Raw genomic sequence first — 25,954 nt, forward strand, 5'->3', positions numbered from 1 at the left:
TTAATAGCCCTAAATCTAATTTATTTCCAATTGAATGGGAATTAACTCCTTGATATTGCACCTTCCAACACTTAATACTTTAGTGCAGCCCCAGTTATTTTGTCAATACTCATCTTCATTGAAGCAAGTTGTCCCAACATTCTATTGCATCATTCACTTTCAGCATTCCAGATCCCAGATAAGACATATAGCAAACAGAGACACACAGGATGCTACATGCATTCCAGACACTAGCTCAGACATTCAGGGAATGGGGTCATACAGGATACTACACTGTCAGAAATCAGGTATCTACTTGGGACCCTTTCCAAGTAGGGACCTCAAGCCTATTCAGGGTAAGCTGGAAGCACACTTAAAATTTCTCGCCATGCCAGGTCTCACCATGTTTAAGCAGAGGATTGATGTTTGTTACCCCGATTACTTTATACAAAAATGAAGCGAGATTACCTACGTCTATACTAAACCTCTCCCTACCCTTGAGGAACTCAACAGGAGAAACATATTTCATTTCACTTTTGGATACATTTTCTTGTTTTGGGACCTGATCCTGACGCAACATTCTGAAGAAATAAGTGGCCTGTTTTGATTAATTGGTTCTGGTATTTAACTACGCCCCATTTCCATCGACACGTTTTTACATTGGTATCTAGTATCTGGTATGGTATATTTGTGGCTTTCCTGATAAAGGCGCTTGGGTCGCCGGAACCCACGTAGACTCGATCCCACGAAGATTCACCCATGATCGAAGCCACTCTGTTGTCTCTAAGAACACATATACTCATTGCAATATTTTATTGTTCACTAACGGATGTAAAAACTATCCTTGTCAATCATCAGTCATGACTATATCAGAAAACTGTCTTTAGGACTGTAACAATAGCACTTTAACAGTACCAGATTATATTTGCATCTTGAATCTGTATTAACTTCACTTGATCATGATACGTGTACCACAATGAGAGATAGTTGTGTCATGAATTACTCCATTTTTAATCTGTAATGAACTGCACAGACATTGTATATCATTGATGTTAATGATATTTTGATAAAATAAAAGGTTATTTTATGGTTTGTTTCCATGTGTACACCCAGCCTTTTTTAGAATGAATTAGCAATTATTTTACATAATGCTACATTAAAGAGTAGTTGCCCAGGGATAGTATTTTCCCTTTCCTGGGAACTGATATCAGTAGTAGGGGTTCCTGATAGTTGCACTGCACACTTTAAATTAACCTGTGTGGGGGCGTGGCTAGCAGCCAAGCATGGCGGCAGCGTGAATCGGGAGCTCCCCACGGCATAACGGCCTTAAGTAAAATCCAATGATCTGATCCGACACACTGCCCGCCCGAAGTAGCGGTACCGGCTCGGGGACCCAAGCGGCACCACCTGATCCAGCTCCGGCGAAAATCGTGGGCTGGGAACTGCACCATCCTGTACTGGCGTAATATAGCCTGCGGCTGCCGGGCGGCGCCGGCCTTGCATGCCTGTCGGGCCCCGGCGGAAGTGTGATCTAGCCGGCCTGAACTCGGTGGCGACTGCCGCCCCCCAACAAGCACGAAGCGGAAGACGCTCTGACACAAGCGGCGGCGGTGGGAGCACCTGAGGAGCAGACGAAGCGTGAGTAGGTGGGAACAGATGCCGGAGCCTGCGAGATACCACACAGAGATCGCGGCGGGGGCTGCAAAGTGAGAGTCTCCTAACAGAGGACCTGGTCGGCGCGAGTAGCGCAGGGAGAAACCTGGCACACCGAGAGAGCAGACACCCTCCCGCCGCTGCAGCGGCGAACAGGACCACACGCGGAGCTATCAGTGGGGCGGATCGAAGCCCTTGGAGCCTAGCACGGCGGACTGCCGAATGAGGGAGGGCGCCGGAGGTGCCATTAACGGCGTTGACCACACCAGGGGGCAGAGTAACGGGGGAAGCCCCGACAGATAGCGCTCCGGTTCGACCCTGAAAGTACACCTAGCGCTGCAGTAGTGAGGCACCCGCCTGCTGAGCTAGGGGGGGCGCGGGGACCGGCGCTGGTGGCAGCGAAGTGAGCCTTACGGTGGGATCAGCGGCACAAAGATCACTTGGCAGTAGGATACAACGCTACGCAATAGACCCGGGGGGACTGCATACCGGCCCAACACAATCACACGGCCTGCTGATCAGGGTCGCACCAGGGAGATAATAAGTGACTGGTGACGGAGTGAAGACACATAGGTGGCTGCGCCGGGGCTGGAGCACGGGAGGCCGGCGCAGGCACGGTGGCCGGCGAGCGTCAGACTCATCGGTGTGGGGAATGTGTCGGAATCCGAGAAACAACAGAGAACTGACCGGACCGCGTCCCCCCTGACCTACAGAGAAGGTGCGCAGCCCATTGACACGCAGAGACCAAGGTGCTGACCAGAACGGGGTACAAATTACATACGCCTCGAGCCATGGCAGGCAAAGGGACCAGGAGTAGTTCAACGCAGGCTAAACTGGATAAATTTGCCTACAGCCAGCACGGACAGTCCCAAGTCAGTGGGAGACATTCCGCAGGTGCTACTCCAGACACGGAAGGAACCAAAAAGGTGACTTTGGAAGACATTATGAAGACCCTCTCAGAAGTGAAGACGACAGTGGGTTCCATCTCTTCCGAGGTTACTCTGCTGCGAGCGGATTTTCAGAAAATGACCGAAAGGGTGTCTCAGGTTGAGGTGGTGATGAAATCACTTATAGAGGACACTTCCGAACTGCAAATAGCAATGGAACGCATGGAAAAAGTCACCAAGATGCTGCAAGAGAAGCTGGACAACCAAGAAGGGCGTTCCCGAAGGAATAACATACGCATCCTTGGTCTACCGGAAACAGAAGGAAAAGGGGCAATGGACCTATACGTCGAGGACCTCATAAAAAATAAGCTGCAACCTAAAGGCCTATCACACTTCTTCTCAGTAGAAAGGGCGCACAGGGTGCCTGGCGGAGCGCCCAAACCAGGAGCAACGCCGCGGCCTGTACTGGCTAGACTTTTTAATTTTAGAGATAGGGATGCAATCCTGCAGGCGGCCAGAGTTTCACCACCTGTCAAGCTTCAAAACTCGACCCTGGCTTTCTTTCCGGACTACACAGCGGAAGTGGCCAGACGCAGGAAATCGTTTACAGAGGTAAAAAAGGCGCTACGAGACAGAGGCCTGCCATACTCAATGTTGTTCCCTGCCAAATTGCGGATTGTGGCCGATGGAAAGGCATGGTTTTTTGACAAACCGGAGGTGGCTCAGGACTGGCTTGACGGCTGGAGACAAGTGGGACAACACCAACGTCCGCATAGAGATCGGCCGAACCATCATAACGGCAAGCACACAGATAAGCCGACCGACCACTCTGCACACCAAGATGATACTGCGGAGGAGGAGTCCGACCTGGAACGGGACCCACTTGGCTCTGGGCAGCCGGCCCTGGAGTGAAGGTGGACTACTTCTGGGACAGAACGAATGCGACATGAGGGACCCTGGAGCTGGTGCAGCTGAGTAGGGTGGGCAATAGCCGGTGCCTGTAGGGCACTCACCAACCCCACGAGCAAGTAAGATAGTTGGGAATGGGAAAAAGCACTCTGCCAAGTTGGGGAAGCGGGCGGGGGACAATCCGTGGAGCAGGGGAGCAGGGAGGGAGGTTGGAGGGGGAGTTATAATGTTAATGTGGTTGCTTCTAGTCATCACTCATGTTTTGATGAACACGAACACGCCAAAAGCCACACTATTTTGGTACCCCAGCGCACGGCGCTGCATCTGCGGTGTGATTGGCTGCCAGTCACCCGCAACACTGCTTACACGCACCAATGGCCCAACAGTTAAACACTGCACCCGTTGAGGGCATCCCTACAACTACTGAGGTGCCCCCCCTGCGCATGCTTACTTGGAACGTTAGAGGCTTAGGGGACAAAATTAAGAGGGGGCTCGTTTTACAGGCCATTAAACGCCAGGGACCTGATATAGTGATGATCCAAGAGACGCACCTCGCAGGGACTAAATGTAAAGCGCTTGACAGACGTGGGTATGTGATGGCAGTGCATGCAGAATTCACAACAGGCTCCAGAGGGACTGGGATACTCATGAAAAAAACATCACCTTTTCTGGTAGAACGCCGCAAGACGGATGATCAGGGTCGTTTCGCCGCATTGCACGGCCAATGGGAGGGGAGGCCTCTAAATGTGATCTCCGTATACATTCCCCCGGCACTCCACTCTACGGCATTTCCGGCCCTTGGTAAATTCCTCCTAGACCTCCCAGAGGGTGATACAATCATAGGGGGGGATTTCAATGCAATTATGGACCCCACGTTAGACACCTTTCCCATGAGAGGCCGCCAAAGGGGAACTGCCACACTCCCTGGTTTTCTGGAGGCGATGGGCCTTACGGACGTATGGCGACAGCTGAACCCAGCGGCGACCCACTACACATACTACTCCGCTGCACACAATAGCCTTTCACAAATAGACTATTTTTTGTTTCTAGGGGTGGGGTTGGGATCAGTGGATAAAATAGATATCCTGCCTAGAGGCGTGTCTGACCATTCACAAGTATCTCTGTCGCTCACTACCAAAGAAAAGAAATGCGCTAGAATATACCCAATATGCCCAAACTACTTGAAGGTCCCGAAGATCAGGAAGAAGCTAAAATTAGCAACCACACAATACTTCAAAGAAAATGAAGGGACGGTGTCCTCGTCCGCGGTCCTGTGGGAAGCTTACAAAACGGTCTTCCGAGGTGAAGCAATAGCAGCGATCATGGGGCACAAACGGGAATCCAGGCGTGAACTCACAGAACTGGAACTGCAACTACACAGCGCGAACACCACCCACATGTCAGATGCCACCCTGGAAACAACACACTTACTACAGCTCCGTCAACAACAATATCAAACCCACCTCAAAACAACCGTCAAGGGCTATATTGCAAACACAACACACAGAATATATGACGTGGGTAATAAGGCTGGGAAAATGCTGGCATGGTTGGACAGGAGAGGGGGCAGTACCAGAGGTATCCAGAGACTTTACACACATGACGGTCAGCTGCAGACCCACCCTGAACAAATAGTGCGCACCCTGGCACGACACTATCAAGAGATATACACCCCGGAACAGGATGTCACGGCACAGACGGCGGCGCTTTCACTCGAGAGCATTACCATCCCCAAGCTCACACAGGAGGCACAGCAAGAACTGGAGATGGATCTGACGGAAGATGAGATCCAATTGGCAATACAGGCATTGCAATCTGGCAAAGCACTGGGCCCCAATGGCCTACCTGTGGAATGGTATAAAGCAATGGCTTCTGTACTGAGTAAGCCACTGCTTGCTATGTATACCGAAAGCCTGGAAAAAGCGGTACTACCGCTTGACCAGCGTACGGCCACGATAGTGGCAATACCTAAGCTGAATAAGCCGCAGACTGCATGTACCTCATACCGCCCCATATCTCTGCTTAATGTAGAAGCCAAAATCTTGGCGAAGCTCCTAGCCAGCCGTCTAACACAACACCTACACACGCTAATAAACCCTGATCAGTCGGGCTTCATGCCTCACAGAAGTACAGCACTGAATCTCAGGAGAATCCATAGGGTGTTGGCACGTGCACACCTACTCACCGAACAGGCGGTGATCCTCTCCCTTGATGCCAAAATGGCATTCGATCTAGTGGAATGGGAATATCTGTTTACGGTACTTACACGTATGGGATTTGGACCGAAATATATTGCGTGGGTACGGCTACTATACACGTCACCGGTGGCGCAAGTAGTGGCGAATGGCCACATTTCACCACCGTTTCTGCTGGGAAGGGGACTAGACAGGGGTGCCCGTTTTCACCCCTGCTCTTTGCCCTGGTGCTGGAGCCACTGGCGATCCTGATTAGAACGACGCCACTGTTTCGGGGTATCACATGGGAGGGGGGTTGGGAGGATAAGATCTCCCTATATGCAGACGATATGCTCATCTACATGGTTGACCCTAACAACGGGATCCTTGCCCAATTACGTCTCTGCAACACACACGGGAAATCATCGGGTTACACCCTGAACTGGTCCAAGTCGGTAGTGTACGTGCTTAATGGCCCGGGACCATTGCTACAAGAAGATTGCCCCCTGGCTTTGACGACAACCTCCTTTAAATACTTGGGTATTGTCATCACAAATAGTGCCGCAGACTTCTTTGACAAAAATTTAAAGCCACCCATGGATCGCCTGCGTGCAGACATTAAACACTGGGCTACCCTGCCCCTGACCCTCCTTGGGCGGGCGGCTCTATATAAAATGATGGCGCTCCCCAGATTCCTTTATGTGCTGGAAAATACCCCTTATATGGTTGCACCGCAATATTTCCAACGAATTGCAGCACTGGTCTCCAGCCTACTCTGGAACAATGGCCCGGCACGTATAGCATATGATAAATTGGTAAAAAGTTGGTATGAGGGAGGGATTGCACTACCCAACATTCAATTATACTATTGGGCGGCCCAACTTAAGATAATTAATCAGTGGATCCACGCCCCACGAGAGGACCCAGCATACAAGGCAGACTGGTCTCAGCTGGGAACAGACTGCATGCTCTCCGTTTTATATAATAGATCGCAGGTTAAAACGCTGATAGGCCCGACACAACACACGGCGGCCCTATGGCACGTAGCACAAACACGACTGGGCTGGACAGGGAAACTCACAAAATTGACGCCACTGTGGGATGCGAAATCATTAGGCAACCTCAGATCATGCAAAGGGTTCACACAGTGGGACTGCATAGGAATCTCCACGGTAGGGGACCTGTGGGACAAGGGCACAGTGATTGCATTTCCACAACTCCAACAACAATATGGATTGGGCCCCACCGAGACGTTCAGATACGTGCAGATTCATCACGCACTGCTCCAAGCAATCCCAGCAGACATTGAATTACCGGAGTCCTCCCCACTAGAGGATAGACTGCTGACGGACTTTATGCAACAAAGTGCGACTTTTCTCACATATAAAAAACTGGTCAACAACCTGATAGACCCTACGCTGAAACTTAAAGAAAAATGGGTTGGGGAGATAGGAGAAATAAATGAATCGGAATGGAACGGAGCGCTTGCCTCCCCGAGAGAAGTAGGCATTTCGGCTAAATTCAGATTAGTGCAACTCAAAATTCTGCACCGCATTTACTACACTAGAACACTACTTCACAGGATACAAAGGGCACCACATCCCTTCTGCCTTAGGGGATGCGGGGAGGAGGGGACACTATTTCACACAGTATGGGACTGCCCACAGATACAAGAATTCTGGAAGCAAATTTTGCGCACTGTCTCCCAAGCCCTTAAGATCCCTATCCTGCCTGAACCCCGAAAGTGCCTGTTGAACATCTGGGACCCCAATGATCTGGATAGATATGGACTGATATGGGTCACACTGGCCATGACAGTGGCCAAGCGAGACATTGCGCAGAAGTGGGGTGCTCCGGACCTGCCTACAGCGAATAAATGGGCCAAAAATATGGACTTGTTGATGGTGACGGAAAGGGCGGTGTATTTGTTTAGGGCTTGCCCCCGTAAGTGGAACAAGATCTGGGCACCATGGAATATTTATAGGGGTGAAATCTGTGAACCCTTACCAGAAGATGAAGACCTGGACTCCGAAGGGGAGGAGGAGTGGGAGGGTGGGTGAGTGGTTGCTGGGTGACTATGTACAACAAAATGTCGCACTACTGCAGCTTTACTGTGAACCAAATTAGGATCGTGCGGGGTGGCAGATGGTTGGCTGTGGACATATGAGGCATACTAGAAAGTGATGACACTAGTTGGGTTTTCTTTTCTTCCTTTTAATTGTCTTCTTCACAAATTAGTATACATGATTTGAAGGTTAAAGTGATACACCATATATAAAGTGAGGCAGGTAGAATATGCTCTAACAATCGTGTTAAGGACAACTGGTAACAATCCTCCATGTCAATGTTAGGACTGTACTTAGCATGTATTTGCATGTACGTTAATTATACTGATCTACTGCGACGTAACTACACGGGAAACAAGAATGCAACTTGATTGCAATCTTGTGTATGTAACCTATGCCTTCATGTCAATAAAGATCTTTAATAAATGAACCTGTGTTCATCCTCTGGTAGGTTGGCACAGAGGAGGCAGGCTTAACTCAAGAGCCAATGTGCAAAGTATTTGTGCAACACATACAAACACACACACAGCAACACAATGAAAACACCACCAAAAAGAATCTACATGGGCTTAGAAAAATAGTGAATATTTATCTGAGTAAAAGAAGACCAAAATGACAAAAATCCAATTATTTGAAGTCAAGATATACATGTTTAAAGAATAAATGAAAAAATAGTGCTTAGATGTCACTAGCAGTCAAATGTTTACTTTAAGTCGAGAGGGGCCGGTACAGGTCCAAAGTTCAGGCCAACCACGGTGGAGGGCAGGCAGGCTAACAGACTCACTCAGGTCTAGCTGAAAAAGTACCTTGGATGGAGCAAGCATAGATGTTGAGAGCAAGCTGCGTCAGTTTCAATCCATGCAGTGGTTTCCTGCGACGTCATAGGACTCCATAAAGGTGAAGGCAATGAGGCATTTTGAGCCGCACAGTGCATTGTCGTTGGGCCACATAGGCTGTGGAACCGTTATTGGTGAACAGCCTTTACATCAGCGTCAAAGGGTGATGCATCAGTGCCAACCAGAGCAGTGGTGACAATTTGTCGGTTTTATAGAAAACAAGCTACAGAACCACTTCTGAGGCCCAGGACTGGAGGAGGCACCTCAGGAAAGGGTAGGACACGATTATGGCAGGGTCCAGCAGCACCATCAGGATTATAGGAAGTCTTTTGTGTCCCTGGGACTTCAGAAACCAGGAGGCAAGCCAGCAACCCCCTAGAGTAACTCTGGGTTCAAGTGAGATGGGTCCTTACCTTGTCCTAAGCAGGGCAGAGATCAGAAGGCCACAGGGCAGCTCAGTAAAGTAGAGACACCGTTTCTCAGAACAGTCAGGCTAGGAAAGTGGCAATACAGCACAGCAGTCTTTACTCCAGCAGACTTCTTCCCAGGTCAAGTGGTGTACTGATTTGGTAGGGCCAGAGCCCCAGTAATTTTAGCTAAATGTGCCTTTGAAATGGAGAGTGAGTTAAAAGCAGCTCTTTAGGTACACAGGTCCCATTTCATCCCAACAATGTTTGACAGACTATCTGTAGCGGGTAATCCGTCATTTGTGTGGGCACAGGACACAGCCTACTCAGATGTAAGTGTGAGCTCCCTCTCTACCTTCCTGCCCATGAAGGCTATCAGAATGCAGATGAATATAGACTAGTTTTCTATCACACCCATTCTTCCTGCGTTTGTGGCTGGCTAGAGGAAATGCACAATGTGTAGCTGTCAACCAACCCAGACATGTATTAGAGACAGTCTGCAGGCACACAGAGCTAAGTTAGGAGCAGAGAAATGTCCCCTTTCTAAAAATAGTATTTTTAAAATAGAAATTACAAATTCAACTTTACCACTAAATAGGATTCATCATTACCATTTCAAAGATATGAAACATGATTTTGTTATGCCTTTCTGACCAGACATAAGAGCTTTAAAGTGTTTTAAGGAATTCCCAATGCTAGCCCATGAGAGTAGTAGGCCTCAGTAGTGAAAAACCATTCTAGTTGTTTGTCACTAGCAGAACATGTAAGACTCAAGAGCACATTTCCTACATGTTACTTACACAACACCCTACCCTTTGGGTTACCTAGGGCCTACCTTAAGGGTGACCTATATGTAAGAAAGGGGGAGTTTAAGGCTTGGCATGTTTTTTTAAATGCTAAGTTGATGTGGCAGTAAACTGCACACACAGGCCTAACAATGACAGGCCTGAGACAGGTTTGAAAGGCTACTTGTTTGTGTGGCACAATCAGTGTTATTGGCCCACTAGTAGCATTTGGATTACAGGCCCATGGTATATGGTGTATCACTTTACAAGCGACTTATAAATAAACTAAATATGCCATTCATGTATATACCAATGTCACCATGTTTTAGGGGAGAAGAACACTTTAGCACTGGTAAGCAGTAGTAAAGTCCTCAGAGTCCTATGGCCTACAAAAAGATACTGCAAAAATTGGAGGTAAGCACTCAAAATGTTTTGGGTAAGACTACCCTAAGGATGACAAGTCTGATAAATGTCCCTCCCAGCTGAAAGAGGGGAGATCTACCCAACTTCTATGGAGTTGTCATCACTAAGGTGGAAAAACCTGGATAGACTGTCAGCATTGGCGTGGTCTACTCCTGAGCTGTGTTCTTCGCCGAAGTTTATACCCTGTAGGGAAATGGACCACCTCAACAATTTTGGATTCTCATTTCTCATCTCTCATTTGCATGAGCCACCTCAGGGGCTTGTGGTTAGTCTGAATCAGGAAGTGAGTGCCAAACAGGTATGGCCTCATCATCTTCAATGCCCATCCCACAGCAACAACTTCTCTCTTTATACACTAGACTGCTTTCAGCCTATCACCTTAGAGGAAGTACAGAATTCCCTGGCCACAGCGAAATCCGGATCCCCCGGGATCTGTGTCCTCCTAAGACAATATCTCTTCTAGCCACCTGTTGCGCCCCCATGATCCAAAAGATTTTTAACTGCTCTATAAAAACAAGAATCATTCCGAAAGAGTGGAAGGAAGCGTGTGAATGGCCCATACTAAAAAAAGCAACTATGAACCAACAATCACTCGGCAACTACCTCCCGATCTCCCTGCTACCGCTCTAGGTAAACAACTCGAAGGCATAATAAATAAGCAGCTGGGATCATACTTTGAACTTAATCACATCCTTCGCATTCTGGGTTCTGACCAGGGTTCAGTACAGAGACTGCACTCCTGGCCGTGACCGATTTACTGAGACAAAAGATGGATGCAGGAAGACCTGTTGCATTGATACTATTAAATCTGCCTGCAGCCTTTGACACCATCTCTCACGCAAGACTCGTGGGCAGACTGCAGGCAATCAGTGTCCGGGAAACAGCACTAAAATGGCTTTTTCAGTCGGATGGACAGCAGGCGATCATCCTAGGTCCATATTCCTCAAGCAAAATGCATTTGGACAAGGGTGTACAGCAGTGCTCATGCCTGAGCCCCACCCTGTTCAATATGTATATGGCCCCGCTAGCAGAGATCACTGACCTCTTTGGCTTTGAGATCATAGAATACGCCAATGACACCCAGCTGATGTTTACTATGGGACAAGAACTTCTCAACAGGAATGCTAGAACCTCACTGGATGAGCGAGAACTGCCTCCAGTTAAACCCAGAAAAAATGGAGATCATGCTGCGGGGAAAAGCCCCAGCCATCTGGTCAGACGACTGATGGCCACACCAATTGGGTGCTATCCCTGTGCCCAAACAAAGGGAAAAAAACGAAGGGATAAAAGTAGATCAAGCCATAACAATGAAAGATCAGATTGCAGCTATCATAGAACAGTAATTATATTTTTTCATAGTCACTTTGTTACACTTCTTTTTTCACTATTTGCAGTAGCTTATGTTCATAGGTAATGAGGACTGCTAGATACTCTGTAGGTCATGGAAGCAGAAACATGTAGACCGACCCTCATTAACTTGATTGTGGTAGTTATTTTTTCAAACTGCACAAGCACTGATTTTAATCTCTGACACCATGAGATACATATTAAAGTAGTTTTCAAATAGTAGCCAGATTTAATACACTTCACAATTTTTCACTTAAGCACTGCACCCATCACTTTGTATGATAGCTAGCTCTTCATCTGATTGATCTTAGTGTATCCATGGGAATGATTAAAACATCCCTGAGCTCCTCCCTCGAAGCTGAGGGGGTTGTAGCCCTCGACTGTACTAGGCTTACAGCGGAAAGGAGATCCCAGATGATGAAGCATGTCACCTGTGGGTGAGGGATGAGATTACGTCCTTTAAATAGGGCATCCCATTGAGAGGTCACGGTTGTCAATATGTACTTTATTATTTAGACTTGTGTATAGGATGCTTAGGCGCCAGGTGATTTATGAGACCCACCGATACATTGTTGTATTTTCCAGTTCTGCTTGGGATTATATCTGTGCTGGTCGTTGAACGTTCCCTGGACCTTCTAACCCCCAGTTTATTTCTTGACACACAGTATACTATACACATTCCAGACACCAGCTTAGACATACAGAGAATGGAGAGACAGAATATAGGACACTTATTCCCGACACCAGCTATAACATAGGGAGAATTGGAGCACACGGATACTACATACATTGCTGACACTAGCTCAGATATACACGAAACAGGGACACACAGGACACTACACAAATTACAGACACCAGCTCAGAATTATGGGAATGGTGACACACAGGATATTAAAAAAATATCATATATCAGCTCAACATGAGAGGGGCAGGGACACACAGGATGATACGCATTCCAGACACCAGTTCAAACATACGGTGAATGGGGATACACAGGATACTTCACACATTCCAGACACCTGTTCAGACATACACGGAACATGAACACACTAGATGCTACTGCTTGACCAGGGCTTATACCTCAGTTAACCAAAAACCCAATTAATAACACATTGCATACAACAGGTCAGACATATGTTGATCAGGAATACAAAGGATACTACTGACATTCCAGACATCAGATCAGACGGGAAACATACATTACTACACAGGCATTGCATTGCAATGCCTTCACATTGTGGGTACTACAATGCAAGTCGTTATAACGACTTGCACTGGAAGGAGCTCTAACCTAAGGAATAGTATGATTTACTATTCCAACACCTTCCCTACAGTAGGTAGACTGGTGTTGGAATAGAAAATTATACTATTCCTAAGTCCAGCGCAAGTCATTGTAACTACTTGGGTTGTAAAAATTGGGATGTAACGTACCGCAATAATTTTAATCGCATTGTAACATGACATATTCGATCAGACATACAGGGAGTGGGGACAAATGAAATACTACACACATTCAGACATTCGCTCAGACATGCAGGGAATGGGGACACACAGGATATTACTCACATTCCAGAAATGGATACCCAAGAACTTTGTAGTAAGGCAAGGAGACGCCCAATGCAGGTAAGAAGATTTATTAACAGATATGTGGAATGATCCCACCGACAGCGCAGCAAGGATCAACTGTCCTTTCCAACTGTCATCTTACTGGTGACCAACGGTAAACATGGGCTAGGCTTGCACTCCAGCGGGGAGCGCGAGGCAGCGACACCCGGAGTGTCCAAACGCCTGGAGTGCGCGTGGAGAGATCACTACAAACTTCATGCATTACAGACACCAGCTCACACATAGAGGGAATGGGGATAAACAGGACACCACACACATTCCAGGCACTGGTTAAGACGTACAAAGAGACAGAGTATACTAAACACACTAAAACACAAGCTCAGACATACGGGGATGCAGACACACCAGATACTAAACACATTGTAGACACCAGCTAAGACATTACAGGGAACAAAAACACACATTATACTACACCCATTCCAGATACCATATAAAATTTGCAGGGAACAGAGACAAATAAGATGCTATTCACATTCCATACATGATGCTACACATATTTCTGGCACCAGCCCAAACATTCAGGGAAAGGAGACATGTAAGAAACTACATCCATTTGGAGACTTCCTGCCTCTAGATTGTGTCTCTAACTTCTTGAGATTCCTCCATCATTGCTTCCTCTCCAGTCTCACTGTTGTCCTTATCCCCTGTTTGAACTAGTCCTTTCTCTCTTTCTTTAGGGTCTATGAATCCATTAACTGGTAAAGCTGATGGGAACTACGTGCACAATAATGTTCACATTACCTGTGGAGGAGCTATGGGCTATTTGACTCGGGCGTCTAATGACCCCATCTTCTACTGCCACCATGCTCAGGCCGACAGGTAAGGCTTTGTTGATAAACACAATCAAACTAAAGAGCAATGTATTGTTGTGAGCTGACTTCATACTATACTTGTCCCCAATAACACCATTACAGGTAGGTTATCAAATGCCTGATGCTTGCAACGTACCTGCGGATCAGGCTGCAGTGCCACTAAGCTGCACCTGATCCCAATGCACACAACATTTACAGAATGATTCAAATCCCTGGCCTTTGGTCACTCCCTTGTTATTCTGTAAAGCGCATGAATTTGACAGATTGCAGCTACAATAATCAACAGAATCATTCCAGTGGCCTCCGCTGTACCAAGGGACCACCCCGGTACCGCAGTACTGGTTCCAGTACCGCGGTCTCAAAAAGGCATCCAATGTGGAAATCTTGGAAACTACAAGGACAGTCCTGAGTTTTAAGATGCTCTTAGCAAACCTCTGGTCTCAAAAAATAAACCTTATTTCATATCAGAATTTACCTTGTAGAAAGTTACAACTCCAATTTTGGAGTCATGGATCCGAGAAAGGAAGCCCCGCTTTCCCGCTTTCCTGAGACTTCTGCCACAATATAGCTACAGAGGGTTCACAAATTCTTCAAATCAAAAAGCCACCAGACTATTTCAACAATTCTCACTATCTAAACAGCAAGCCCCCAGCCTCTACAAACATGGTGTCCACCCTTTGGAAGACACCATTATTCCTTTGTCTCTTCGCAGTAACAGAAGGAAGATTTGCCTCCGTTCATTGTGGCTTCCCAGCAGAGTGGACAGAGCTAGGATACTAGAACATCACACCAGAAACATTCTGCTGATCTCCTGCAGGATGATGACGTTGTGGAGCTGGTAAAACCATGAGACCCTGCAGGATGTAGACCAACCCATGGGGAAGAGGAGGAAGAGTTTTTTTAAACAAACGGGATAGCATTCGCCCTATCATTAAATCCACAATAACCTAAAATCATCCACCCTATTTTGAAGTCTCTTTGGTTTTGAATACAGTGAGTGACATCCTATGAAATGAAACAAACCAAAATTATTAATTTTGTTCGACCCTCGCCCACTCGAGTTCTGGCATGCGTCATCGTCCGGTCTCTTCCTGGACCCTAAAAACCAAGATGGACTTGCCATATTTCAGAGTACGTTGTTGATAAAAATTGTAACCAGGGTCATTTCAGATTAAAAATACCTAGAACAACCAAGGGGACCCTTTTATTAGTGGTTGTTCAGGTATGACTAAAACCCAAAAGGTAGATGTAAACCAGAACACATGAAAATTGAATCACCCCAAATCATTTCTGAAGCCTTTTTTCTCAAATTGTATTTATTTGATTTTATCAGCATACATACAGCAAAGGAGAGTAGCGCCATGTGAACCATATATCAAAAGCATTCCATTGTATTGAACAGTATCCCTCAACATGGTTATCACAGAATCACATATTGAATGTCCCGCAAGCTACAATCGGCTTTTGCTCACCTGAACAGGTTTACATTACAAAGATAACTAAAAACTGAATAAAATAATACAAAAAGGAGAAATATGCAGACACTGAGTGCCAACAAATCTATTGAAAGTACACAGTTGTAAGTTGGGGATCATGCTGCAACCGCCTGGGCTGACTCTGCATGATGTAAGAAGGGGAGCGAATTGCCCTGAAGTATTAGGTCTGGAATAAATGAAGGGCACGGAAAAGAGGGTGGCAGAAAAGCTGTGACAGACCCCTTGATAAATATCCCACCAGCAGGCCCCAGATATAATGAAACCATTTATGGGAATCTGTAATTTTTCCCATCAGACACTTCATGGTTAGATCCTGCCTCAAACAAACATGCCCACAGAGATGGGGATCAAAGCATTAGTGCCTTCACCAGTGCTAACAACCCAAACAGTAATATTCAGCAAGATAAGGTGCAAATGGGCTTAGGACACAATACCCTAGGTCCCAAAATAGAGAATCAAGAAAAAATAAATTTCTTGATCACTCTAAAACAACATAAGCAAAATAGCCCTGCACTCTTCCAAAAGTTCAAAAACATGTACATAACATTTATCAGATCTTGTGATGTTAAAAACTATTCTTTATTCATGTTCTTTAAAAAAAAATCAAAACCGCCAATGGGTTTCGTCCTCAATCGGACTTCTTCAGGGCTACAAAGTACACAAACGAAATACTATTTACAATACTGAAGACAAACATATTAAAATGACAAGAACCAGATTGCTCTTAGAACAAATGCAAAAAAAACTGCAAAACATATATTTTGTCATCCATTGTAGTTTGGGAAAACATTTTTGCAAAGTATTGGTAGGAAATCAAAAATAGTAAGATTCATCAAAATATAAAAAAAAGTTATCTAGACTTGAGCATATACAAAAAGTGTACCACTCAAAGGGAAGGAAGAAGACATCATAAATCATATAACCACAGTTTGCATAACTAAATATGCTTCCATGTTTAGCTCTATAACATCACATAACAGTCTACAAAAGCAGAAATACACATACCTTAAAAAGTAAACTATATTAGTTCATTTAGTTGTTGCCAGTAAGTCGAACCCAATAAATCTAGAAAGAAATAATATGAAAATATACAAATGTGTGAGGTTGCCACTTATACCATCAAAATCTCAACCATTTAATCCAGTTCAAATGTTTTATTATTTAAAGAAGCAGAGGTGAATCTTTATATGCTTTCTCAGATAATGTTTATCCTTTGAATACATTCTTACCTTAGTCAGAGACATCTCTAAGCCTCTAGTTTATCTATACTCCCTATTGTAACATGTTTTCACTGTTTAGCCTACATTAGAACATAACACATAAATCACAGCACTTACTTGAAAATTGTGTGTATTCAAAAAAATATGTTTTGTCTGGTTGAACACTCAGGAATCAAAAGGAGTATATCCTGAAAAGAAATTGACCACTTATAAAGAGCACCATCTTAAGGCTCATTTAAATATCAGTTACATGGTAAATATTGGCAGTGCTCATTTTGAGTGATTGAGTTGGTACTTGTATTTTGTATCCATGTATTGCTATTTGTGCAAGAATGAGAAAATGTATGCTCATCCATATGGGGATCGAGTAGATCTTTTTTACACCAGTAAAAACATGGGCACATCACAGCATCGTTGTATAGTGCTCGCAGACTAAAATGACATAGTCTATGTCAATGTCCTGCCTAAATTGAGAGCACTCTGGCGGCCATCTTAACATGTATAAAGTTTAAGACATATAAAAAGTTAGTTATTTGTTAATCTCCACCCATAGTTAGCATCCATACAAATATGCGGTCATAACAAAAACCCTTAAGTGGATTCCAGCCTTTGAACTCACAGTTAAAACCCGGTAACATGGTCTATATACATGTACTGCCCAACTAGAATCTATAATGCGGCCATCTTGTAGGATATCAAATAATTAAAATTCTAGCCAAGCAAGGAGTCAGTCATTGAATAATTTGTAGTAAAAACTAAAAGGAACTCAGTCCCTGGCGCTCGCCATTGATAACAATCTACGTGAAGCCCATAATCCCCACGCCTAAGCCATAACCATAAATCCATCGGTTACAAGCATACTCACGGCGAATGTTCACGCCGTCTTCCTGCGGTCATCTGGTTCGAAAAGGTTTCACTGTGGTGTACGAAACAGCGAGTTTTTAAATGTTTTGTAAATTGGCTAATTACCCAATTAGTCGGAATAATCCTGCACTAATACTACTCTTCGCATATTAGGTGACGCATGTCTGATCTCAAAAGGGGCACCATCTTAGAAAAGACTGTTACTATGATACATACAATGAACTCTAATAATCTGTCTACTCATAGACGTATAAACAGTGTTGTGAAATGGAAATTAAGAGTTTCCAGAACAAAGGAATGAATTTATGAATTTTATTTGACAAGTACAAGAGCCTGTGTGAGGAGAGGTGACTACGCAGAGTCAGGGTGTATCCAAGTTCGTCAGTCTCTGACGTCAGTTTTATACATGCTTGACATTCTTGCTGTGCGCGTGCCTAGCAACCAATAGGAAAGGAATGCAGCATTTAACAACTAGAACCACAACATCTCCCTTTTATGGGAGGAGCATTTTAAATAAATTCATACTCTTTAAATGCACTGGTTAATTTGGATATATGATGAACTAGTGTCAGCTCCTTCCAACCCTCTATGCACAACAGGGAAAGATAATGAATAAGGAGTAACAAGGATGATGTTATTTCAAGAACAAAAAGACTCTATTCCGCTGGGCTTAATAAGTGAGGTCATTCCTATAAGTGTGAACAATAAAACGCTGAGACCACTACTAACTACTTGGTTGATGTTGTGTCACCCAACATATTTGAGGCAACCTAAATCAACATATTTGAGGCAACATAACAGTGATATCCATCCCTCACATAAAAAAATTATGATGATTCTTTCATGAATAATGTCTTTAACTGGTAATTAGCCAGTAGAATTCCGTCCATGAGGAAACTTTTAATACTTCCAATAAGTCCTTGGATTTTGGAGAATATAATGGAGAGTTCTCTAGACTAGCGGAGTACCTTCGGTGGGGAAGCATGAGCATAGGAAGTCCATAACCACTGCAGAGTCACAGTGATAACAAGCTTGCAAAAAAAAATTTTGAACACTAAAACAAAACTAGATTAATAATCAAGTAATTGAAATGGTGCAGCCAAGACTATGGCACCTTTGAATCGAGCTGAATGGGAAAGGAAACAAATTGCATTTCTTGTGCTCTGTGTACCCATGCTTGTCACAGATGGTACAAATCACCATTTTAAACACATGTATACATATATGTGAATTACAACAACAACAAATGATTTTACTCTATTGGGAGATAAGATACGAATGATTCTTCCCTCCTTAGTAACCCTTTGAAAATATTCAATTCTTTGGCCACATGCCAGATGTTCTCAAACAGGAAGCAGATTACGAAATAGAGACCAATTTTCACTTCCAACAATACTGTTTCTTATCACATTGCACAGAGTCATCTTTGTTCGAAATGAATACATTAGACTGATGGACAAAATCATCATTAAATACTATACATTTGATATCACTTTCTTTATGAACTTCTGAAATGCTGTAATAATTCTCTGCATGGTATTACCTATGAACAATGACATCTACTATGTGGGTATGATTTATTATTCTCTGCGTGAAACTTTTCCTACTTCCAATCCGATTTTCGAACTATGAATATAATTACTTAAATAGTAGATAATTTGTTACTGGCTTCTGATGGAAGAGAAACAAGAGAAATGAAACCGTCATCTAACGCAATGGGATCATCTGATCCAGGTTTTAGGATTAGCTTAAATTTGGCAAGATCTCTCCACCCTACTATGTTTCTACCCCTTTCTGCCACATAAACTTCGGTTTTGATACTTCTACCTTTTATGCTCAGAATATCTTCAAAATAACCGAACATGTTAATCTTAAATTCCCCGAATGCTGTAGGATAAACGTCAGATGGGAATAAATCCACATTAGGCCAAAACTTCAAATATTTGCTGACAGAAATTATTGTAACGGGCGAACCCGAATCAGCCATGATATTGAGCTCAACTTCACTTACCTTTGCAACTCCTATTGGACCCTTTGTGTGACTGTCGCCATCGTCTATAGCTAGAACAATGTTGGAACAAATATTCTCATCAAAATCATCTACCTCATTAATGTTTGATCTAACGTTGTGTTTTTGGTCGAATTTCCCACAGACGCTTGCAAAATGTCCTACCATTTGGCAGCTTGTGCATCTTTTCTTACTTGCTGGACAACTTATGGAATCGGCTTTATGATTAAGAGAACCACATCTAAAACATACAATTGGGGAAGAATTGGAATTATAGTTAGAACTGTAAGATTTGTTAGTACCGATTTCTTTCCGTCTTCTGCCTTTTACATAAGAAATGTTGGAACATGAAGCTTCATTTACTTTAGCCAATTCTTTTCTGCCTTTCAGTGAACGTTCAATGCCCTTGGCGATATCAACCACCTCAGACAATGTGGGTTTTTTACAGGCAAGTAAACGCTCCTGAATTTTATGCTCAAAACAGTGAAATACAAATTGGTCATGGATGTATATATCTGCCATGTCACCAAAATCGCATTTAGTGGCTAACACCCTTAAACTACCAATATACTCTTCTACATTTTCAGACTCTAATTGTTTCCTCAACGCAAAACGATGTCTGCCCACCATAATGTACTCTTCCTCGTCAAATTGCTTTTCTAGTTTTTTCACGGCCTCCTGAAATTCATCAAGGGGAATAAACTGTCCCGGAACAGGTTCATTTTCAGGTAGGCTTTCAAACATTTCTTGGCCAGCAACTCCTAAAAGTCCATAAAGAATAAAAAAATTCCGTTCAGCGTCATATTTCTTGCCATTAATTGCAACCAAATAATTTTCGAAAGCCCTGCACCAGTTCTTCCATTTCATCACTGGTTTACCTGGAACTTCAAGAAAATGAGCTGGAGCATTGAAAATACTTTCATTGGACATGACTTTAATTTCTTCCCCTGACTCTCTTTTAATTAAGAAATCAATTGTGATGCCAGATTTTGTCTATTAATTGGAATTATAATGAATGGAAACACACTAAATATAATACTGTACCAACTGTTACTTGAATCGTTCACTCAACTTGAAATGTTCTCAATTCGAAAAGACAGGAAGAAAGATAACACTTTTAATATGACTGGTTACGAAGAAAAGAAGCGTCTATTTCACTCATTCAATAAGCAGTACTGTCCGTTTACACCTTCTTTAATAAACAATTATATCCGTTTACCTTCCGTTCTGCTAAGCGATGGAAATGCACCTTTGTTCACTTTGTTTTTCGAATATAATTAGCTGAAAAACATGCACGACTAAATGTGCTGCTGACAGGAAACGATATGCTAATTCAAAATGGCTTCACATACTTACATCACCGGCGCGATGACGTACTCACACGGCGTGAATTGCCGATGATGCTGAATCATTAGCTGTCGTCATGACGAATGCCGTCAGCTGAGAAAGAAAAAAAACAGTGGAGTAGGCGAAGCGCACAGCAATTGTTTAAATTGTAGTTGAGTACAATTTAATGCTCGAGCTTCCGTTGATTTTGAGATTTCCTCTTATTGCATTTTGAACGAGCAGATGCATGCGTGCTGCCTGCCTGGGGGGCAGTGAAAGTGATATCAAAACAGTGGAGTAGGCGCGGCGCACAGCGTTTGTTTGAATTGTAGTTGAGTACAATTTAATGCAGTTTAGGTAGGTTAAAGGTGCTCCTGCAGGTGACGCAACTGTCCTAATGCGTCCAAATGGCTGAAGGGTTGAGTGCGCTACTGAGGCGTAGGCGCATCCCTGCGAGTGGGCACACTTGTATGGTTCTTTGTGCGGGAAGCACAGTTGATTCCACAAAAGTTCAATGAAGAATTTCAAATTATCATATTGTTGTGTTTATTTGAAGTTATATACTTTTTTCATGTGAAGTATCATTCAATGGATATAGTCGACATGATTACAAAGAATTGAAAGTGCTCCGATGCATTTCGGACTCATGGAGTCCTTTCTCAAGGAGCGCTGCAACAAAGAGCAAAAAATAACCCAAATCAATAAATGTACCAATAATGCAATTAGATCATCATAAGAGATTAACGTTGGTGCGTGAATAAGATAACCGCATGCTTCCACATATATAACAAAACATCAATGGTATCGCAAACAGTATACACGTGTTATGTGCACAATTAAGAGTGAAATGAGTAGAAGCAGTCATAGAAGAAAGTTGTGAAGGAGAATAATGAAATCGTGGGGGGAAAGGGTAAAAACGGCATGTTATCAAAACGGGATGGGAGCGGGAAGGGAGTGGGGAGTTTCTACAAAATGAAACAACTGCTCGAGAAACTCGAGACTTACGTAGTGGATCTTCGAGGCGATCTAAGCGTGGCGTTGTAAAAAAATGACGAAAAGACCATTTAGTGTGGGAGAGTCAGGGAGAGGAATGTCAGGGCAGACGGTCAAAAGGCTTCGGAATGGAGCTTACTTGGACTACGCGTGGAGCGTTTCAACAGGGTCTGCATTCAGGTTCCGGGGACTTCGTGGAGTGAACGCGGAGTTCCAGGACGGGGTGAAAAGGTAATAGGTAATAGAAATCGGTAAAGGACAACGGGGATGGAGGCAAAGGGGTGCGGCCATCTTTGAGTGGTAGACTTATGTGTACCATAGATAGAATCATAGGATGAAAATAGCAAAGGTGAAAATAACCAACAGAACTGAGATACAATGCATCAAAATATACCCAGATGGGTATTATAAGTAGCAACTTAGTTCAGTTCGGTCGTTAAGACCAAAAGGCTTCTGTGATTGAAGTCTGTAAATCCATGCTGTCTCCCTTTGTAGGAGGAACTTGTTGTTGTCTTTTCCTTCGATTTTCGGGACAATTTCAAGAACCAAGTACTTCAATTGTGCCACGTTGTGACTAGCTTCATTAAAGTGAGTGGCCACGCTGGATTTAATGTTTTTTGTACGCATGTTTGACTTGTGTTCATTCAAACGGATTTTAATTTTCCTGCTGGTTTTCCCAACATAAATTTTTCCGCAAGGACATTTCAGGAGATAAATGAGATTTGAAGAGTCACAAGTAGCGTCTACCTGCAGTTTGATGTTGAAACCTCTCATGGGGTGATTGATATTATTGCCTCTGATGATGTTGTTACAGTTGTTGCAATGATGGCAGGGGCGTGTGCCTGTGTGTTTCTCCGGTGCGCTGGTGGTTTTTGACAAGATTTCCTTAATATTCATTGGGCAGGTGTAGGCAAAAATAGGGGGATCCTTGAAAAGGTCCCCAAAGTCTGGTTCAGATGAAAGGATACGCCAATGTTTTAAGATGATGTTCTTGTAGGATTTACTGGATGTGGAGTACCTAGAAACGAGAGCCATCCTTTGATGGTCAGACTTTTTTGTGCTCTTAAGAGCTTCCGAACGAGGGATTGAGGAGGTTCTGTATATGGCCTCTTTGAGTATTTCCTCTGGGTATCATCTCTTGAGGAATCTTGATGCCATGGATTTGATTTGGTTCGTTCTAGTGTTCGGGTCAGATACTACGCGTGTGACTCTTAGCATCTGGCTGAATGGTGAGTGCCTTTTCAAGGAGTTTTGATGAAAACTGCTGTAAAGTAGGGCGTTGTTGCGGTCCGTGGGTTTGCAGAATAGATCTGTCTCTATGCCTTGGGAAGTGATTTTTATGAGTACATCCAAGAATGCTATCTCCTGGCTATTAATGTTCCATGTAAACTCAATTCGGTTGTCTTTTGAGTTCAAGTCTATAAGTGCCAGTTCAAGATTTTCTCGGGAGTCCTTCCAAATGAAGAACAGGTCATCAATGTAACGTACGTAGAGCTTCAGGTTGTCCGTCCAGTTTTTGTTCGTGTGAATGTTATTAAGTTCAAAATTGCCCATGTAGATGTTAGCGTATGTGGGAGCAGCGCAATTGCCCATAGCCATTCCGGACATTTGTAAGTACCATTTCTGTTCGAAGACAAAATAACTATGATATAAGGTGAATATCATGAGTTCTAGGATGAAGGTTTTTAAAAGGATCAGTGATATTGGATCGAAGTAAGGCTTGTTCTACTGCACTAATCCCTCCCTCGTGGGGAATGGAAGTGTATAAGCTTTTCACGTCGGCTGTGCATAGAATCAATTTCTCGTCCTCTTTGATTTGTATAGATGACAGTTTGTTTAAGAACTCTGTGGTGTCTTTTATGTAACTTTCCAGACTCAAGACCATCGGTTGCAGATACCGATCGATAAACTTGCCTGTTGGTTGGTGTATCGATCCTCTGGTAGAGACGATTGGACGAAAAGGAGGGTCCATGAGGTTCTTATGTATTTTGGGCAACATGGTGATTGAGGGGCTCCTGGGATGTTCTACTATCAAATACCTCTTCGTTCTCTCGTCGATGATGTCATCCTCTAATGCTTTGTCGATAATTTTTGTCAATTCGGTTTTGTATTCACTGGTGGGGTTCCCCTCTAGTGGCAGGTAAATGTTGGAGTCCATGACATGTTCAGTAATTCGCCGGCTGTACATTTGTGTGTTGAGGATGACTAAAGCGCCACCCTTGTCCGCTTTGAGGCATTTAATGGAAGTGTTGTTGGCAATCTTCCTTAAGGTATCCAAGTCTTTGTTCGTGATGTTTTTACAGGTTTTCTTCCTGCAGTTGATTTTGGAAATGTCCTGTCTTACCAAGGTCTCGAAGGTGTCAATACTTTTATGACTACTGGGAGGTATGAAGGTGCTGGAAGGTCGTAAACCCAAAAGGAGGTCTGGTTTGGTTTCTTTCAGGGGTTCTAAAACTTTCTCAAAGAAATGTTTCAACCGTAATTTTCTAGTGAGCTTGAAGGTGCTTACTTCTAACTCAAGTAAGTTGGTGTTGCTTGTGGGGATGAATGACATACCTTGTTGAAGGATCTTTGTTTCATAGTTAGTGAGGTTGGTGTCCGAGATGTTGATCACTAGCGATTCTTCCTGGTCTTCTGTTTGGTCTTCGGAGGTTGTTGGGTACTTTCGTTTTCTTTTTCCTGCCCTTTTGCCCCGTCTGGATCGTCGGTTCTGTCTGGGCCTACCTCTAAAAAAGGCTCAGAGGTGGTTAGATTGATGTCTTGTGTGGATGGTGTGGTCTTTCACTAGATGGATCGGTGGAGGTCGGTGGTCCTGTTGGTGTTCGTCTAGGTGGACGGCTGGTGTTGTCGCTCTCGGAGGACGAGGTGTCGGTGTTGGGATTGAAAGGTTTGTTTCTTCGGCGTTGGGCGTAGATGTCCGCCCAAGTGTACACCTCCCCTAATTTATAATCCAGGGTATCCCGGCGAAATTTGCGGATTTTGCGCTCGTTGATTTCTTTAGTGTGCCTGTCCAGTTGTTTATTGATGTCTTCTAAAGTTGCTGAGAGTTCTTCGGGAGTGATTGATTCCTTCAATTCGTTTTCAATGGTGGTGATTTCGTGTGTTAGATCAGTTAGAATTCCCGACAATTCCTCAACGATTAATAATATTAGGTCCAGACTGCATTTGTTAAGGATTGCGTTCCATCTTTCCTGAAATGTTTTTGAGTTTTTGCACAAAGACGGTTTCAGGGCAATCCGTAGGCCTCGGGGAATGCGAAGTACTTTATGATACTTAATTAAAGTATTGGCATGAAGTTTTTGGTTTATGCGACGTTTTGATAAGTATAGAAGTTGCTTGATAAATTGTTCTTTCGTTCTGTTTGTGGTTGTTTGGGTCAAATCCTCATTGATCAGTGCATAAATCCTCTCTGTGGCTTCTGTATCAAATGCTAGGGTGTCGGCTCGAGCTTCCGTTGATTTTGAGATTTCCTCTTATTGCATTTTGAACGAGCAGATGCGTGCGTGCTGCCTGCCTGGGGGGCAGTGAAAGTGATATCAAAACAGTGGAGTAGGCGCGGCGCACAGCGTTTGTTTGAATTGTAGTTGAGTACAATTTAATGCAGTTTAGGTAGGTTAAAGGTGCTCCTGCAGGTGACGCAACTGTCCTAATGCGTCCAAATGGCTGAAGGGTTGAGTGCGCTACTGAGGCAAAGGCGCATCCCTGCGAGTGGGCACACTTGTATGGTTCTTTGTGCGGGAAGCACAATTGATTCCACAAAAGTTCAATGTAGAATTTCAAATTATCATATTGTTGTGTTTATTTGAAGTTATATACTTTTTTCATGTGAAGTATCATTCAATGGATATAGTCGACATGATTACAAAGAATTGAAAGTGCTCCGATGCATTTCGGACTCATGGAGTCCTTTCTCAAGGAGCGCTGCAACAAAGAGCAAAAAATAACCCAAATCAATGAATGTACCAATAATGCAATTAGATCATCATAAGAGATTAACGTTGGTGCGTGAATAAGATAACCGCATGCTTCCACATATATAACAAAACATCAATGGTATCGCAAACAGTATACATGTGTTATGTGCACAATTAAGAGTGAAATGAGTAGAAGCAGTCATAGAAGAAAGTTGTGAAGGAGATTAAT

General features: G+C 43.9%; 2 protein-coding genes across 2 annotated transcripts in view; one reads left to right on the forward strand and one right to left on the reverse strand.

Moving 5' to 3' along the window:
• Positions 1 to 25,954, forward strand: part of LOC147693232 (tyrosinase-like) — a 300,724-nt gene that overhangs the window by 158,430 nt on the left and 116,340 nt on the right. The window contains exon 4 of the mRNA XM_086933640.1: positions 13,770 to 13,911. Coding sequence (XP_086789766.1) covers positions 13,770 to 13,911 — 142 coding nt within the window. The remainder of the gene's footprint in view (positions 1 to 13,769; positions 13,912 to 25,954) is intronic.
• LOC147693236 (uncharacterized) lies at positions 19,699 to 20,422 on the reverse strand. Its single transcript, XM_086933639.1, has 2 exons — positions 19,857 to 20,422; positions 19,699 to 19,744 (listed from the first exon to the last, which is right to left on the reverse strand). Exons 1-2 carry the CDS (start codon positions 20,420 to 20,422, stop codon positions 19,699 to 19,701), a joined length of 612 nt encoding a protein of 203 aa, XP_086789765.1.

This window comes from Lissotriton vulgaris, chromosome 8 (assembly GCF_964263255.1).
Source record: "Lissotriton vulgaris chromosome 8, aLisVul1.2, whole genome shotgun sequence".
NCBI classification, from domain to species: domain Eukaryota; kingdom Metazoa; phylum Chordata; class Amphibia; order Caudata; family Salamandridae; genus Lissotriton; species Lissotriton vulgaris.

Bases quoted from the DNA above. Each gene is read 5' to 3' on its own strand.
- LOC147693236 (XM_086933639.1), bottom strand. From the start codon at position 20,422: ATGTCCAATGAAAGTATTTTCAATGCTCCAGCTCATTTTCTTGAAGTT. The intron at 19,745-19,856 runs AGTAAATGAAGC...TCTTCCCCAATT, and splicing joins GGCAGAAAAGAATTGGCTAA to GTATGTTTTAGATGTGGTTC.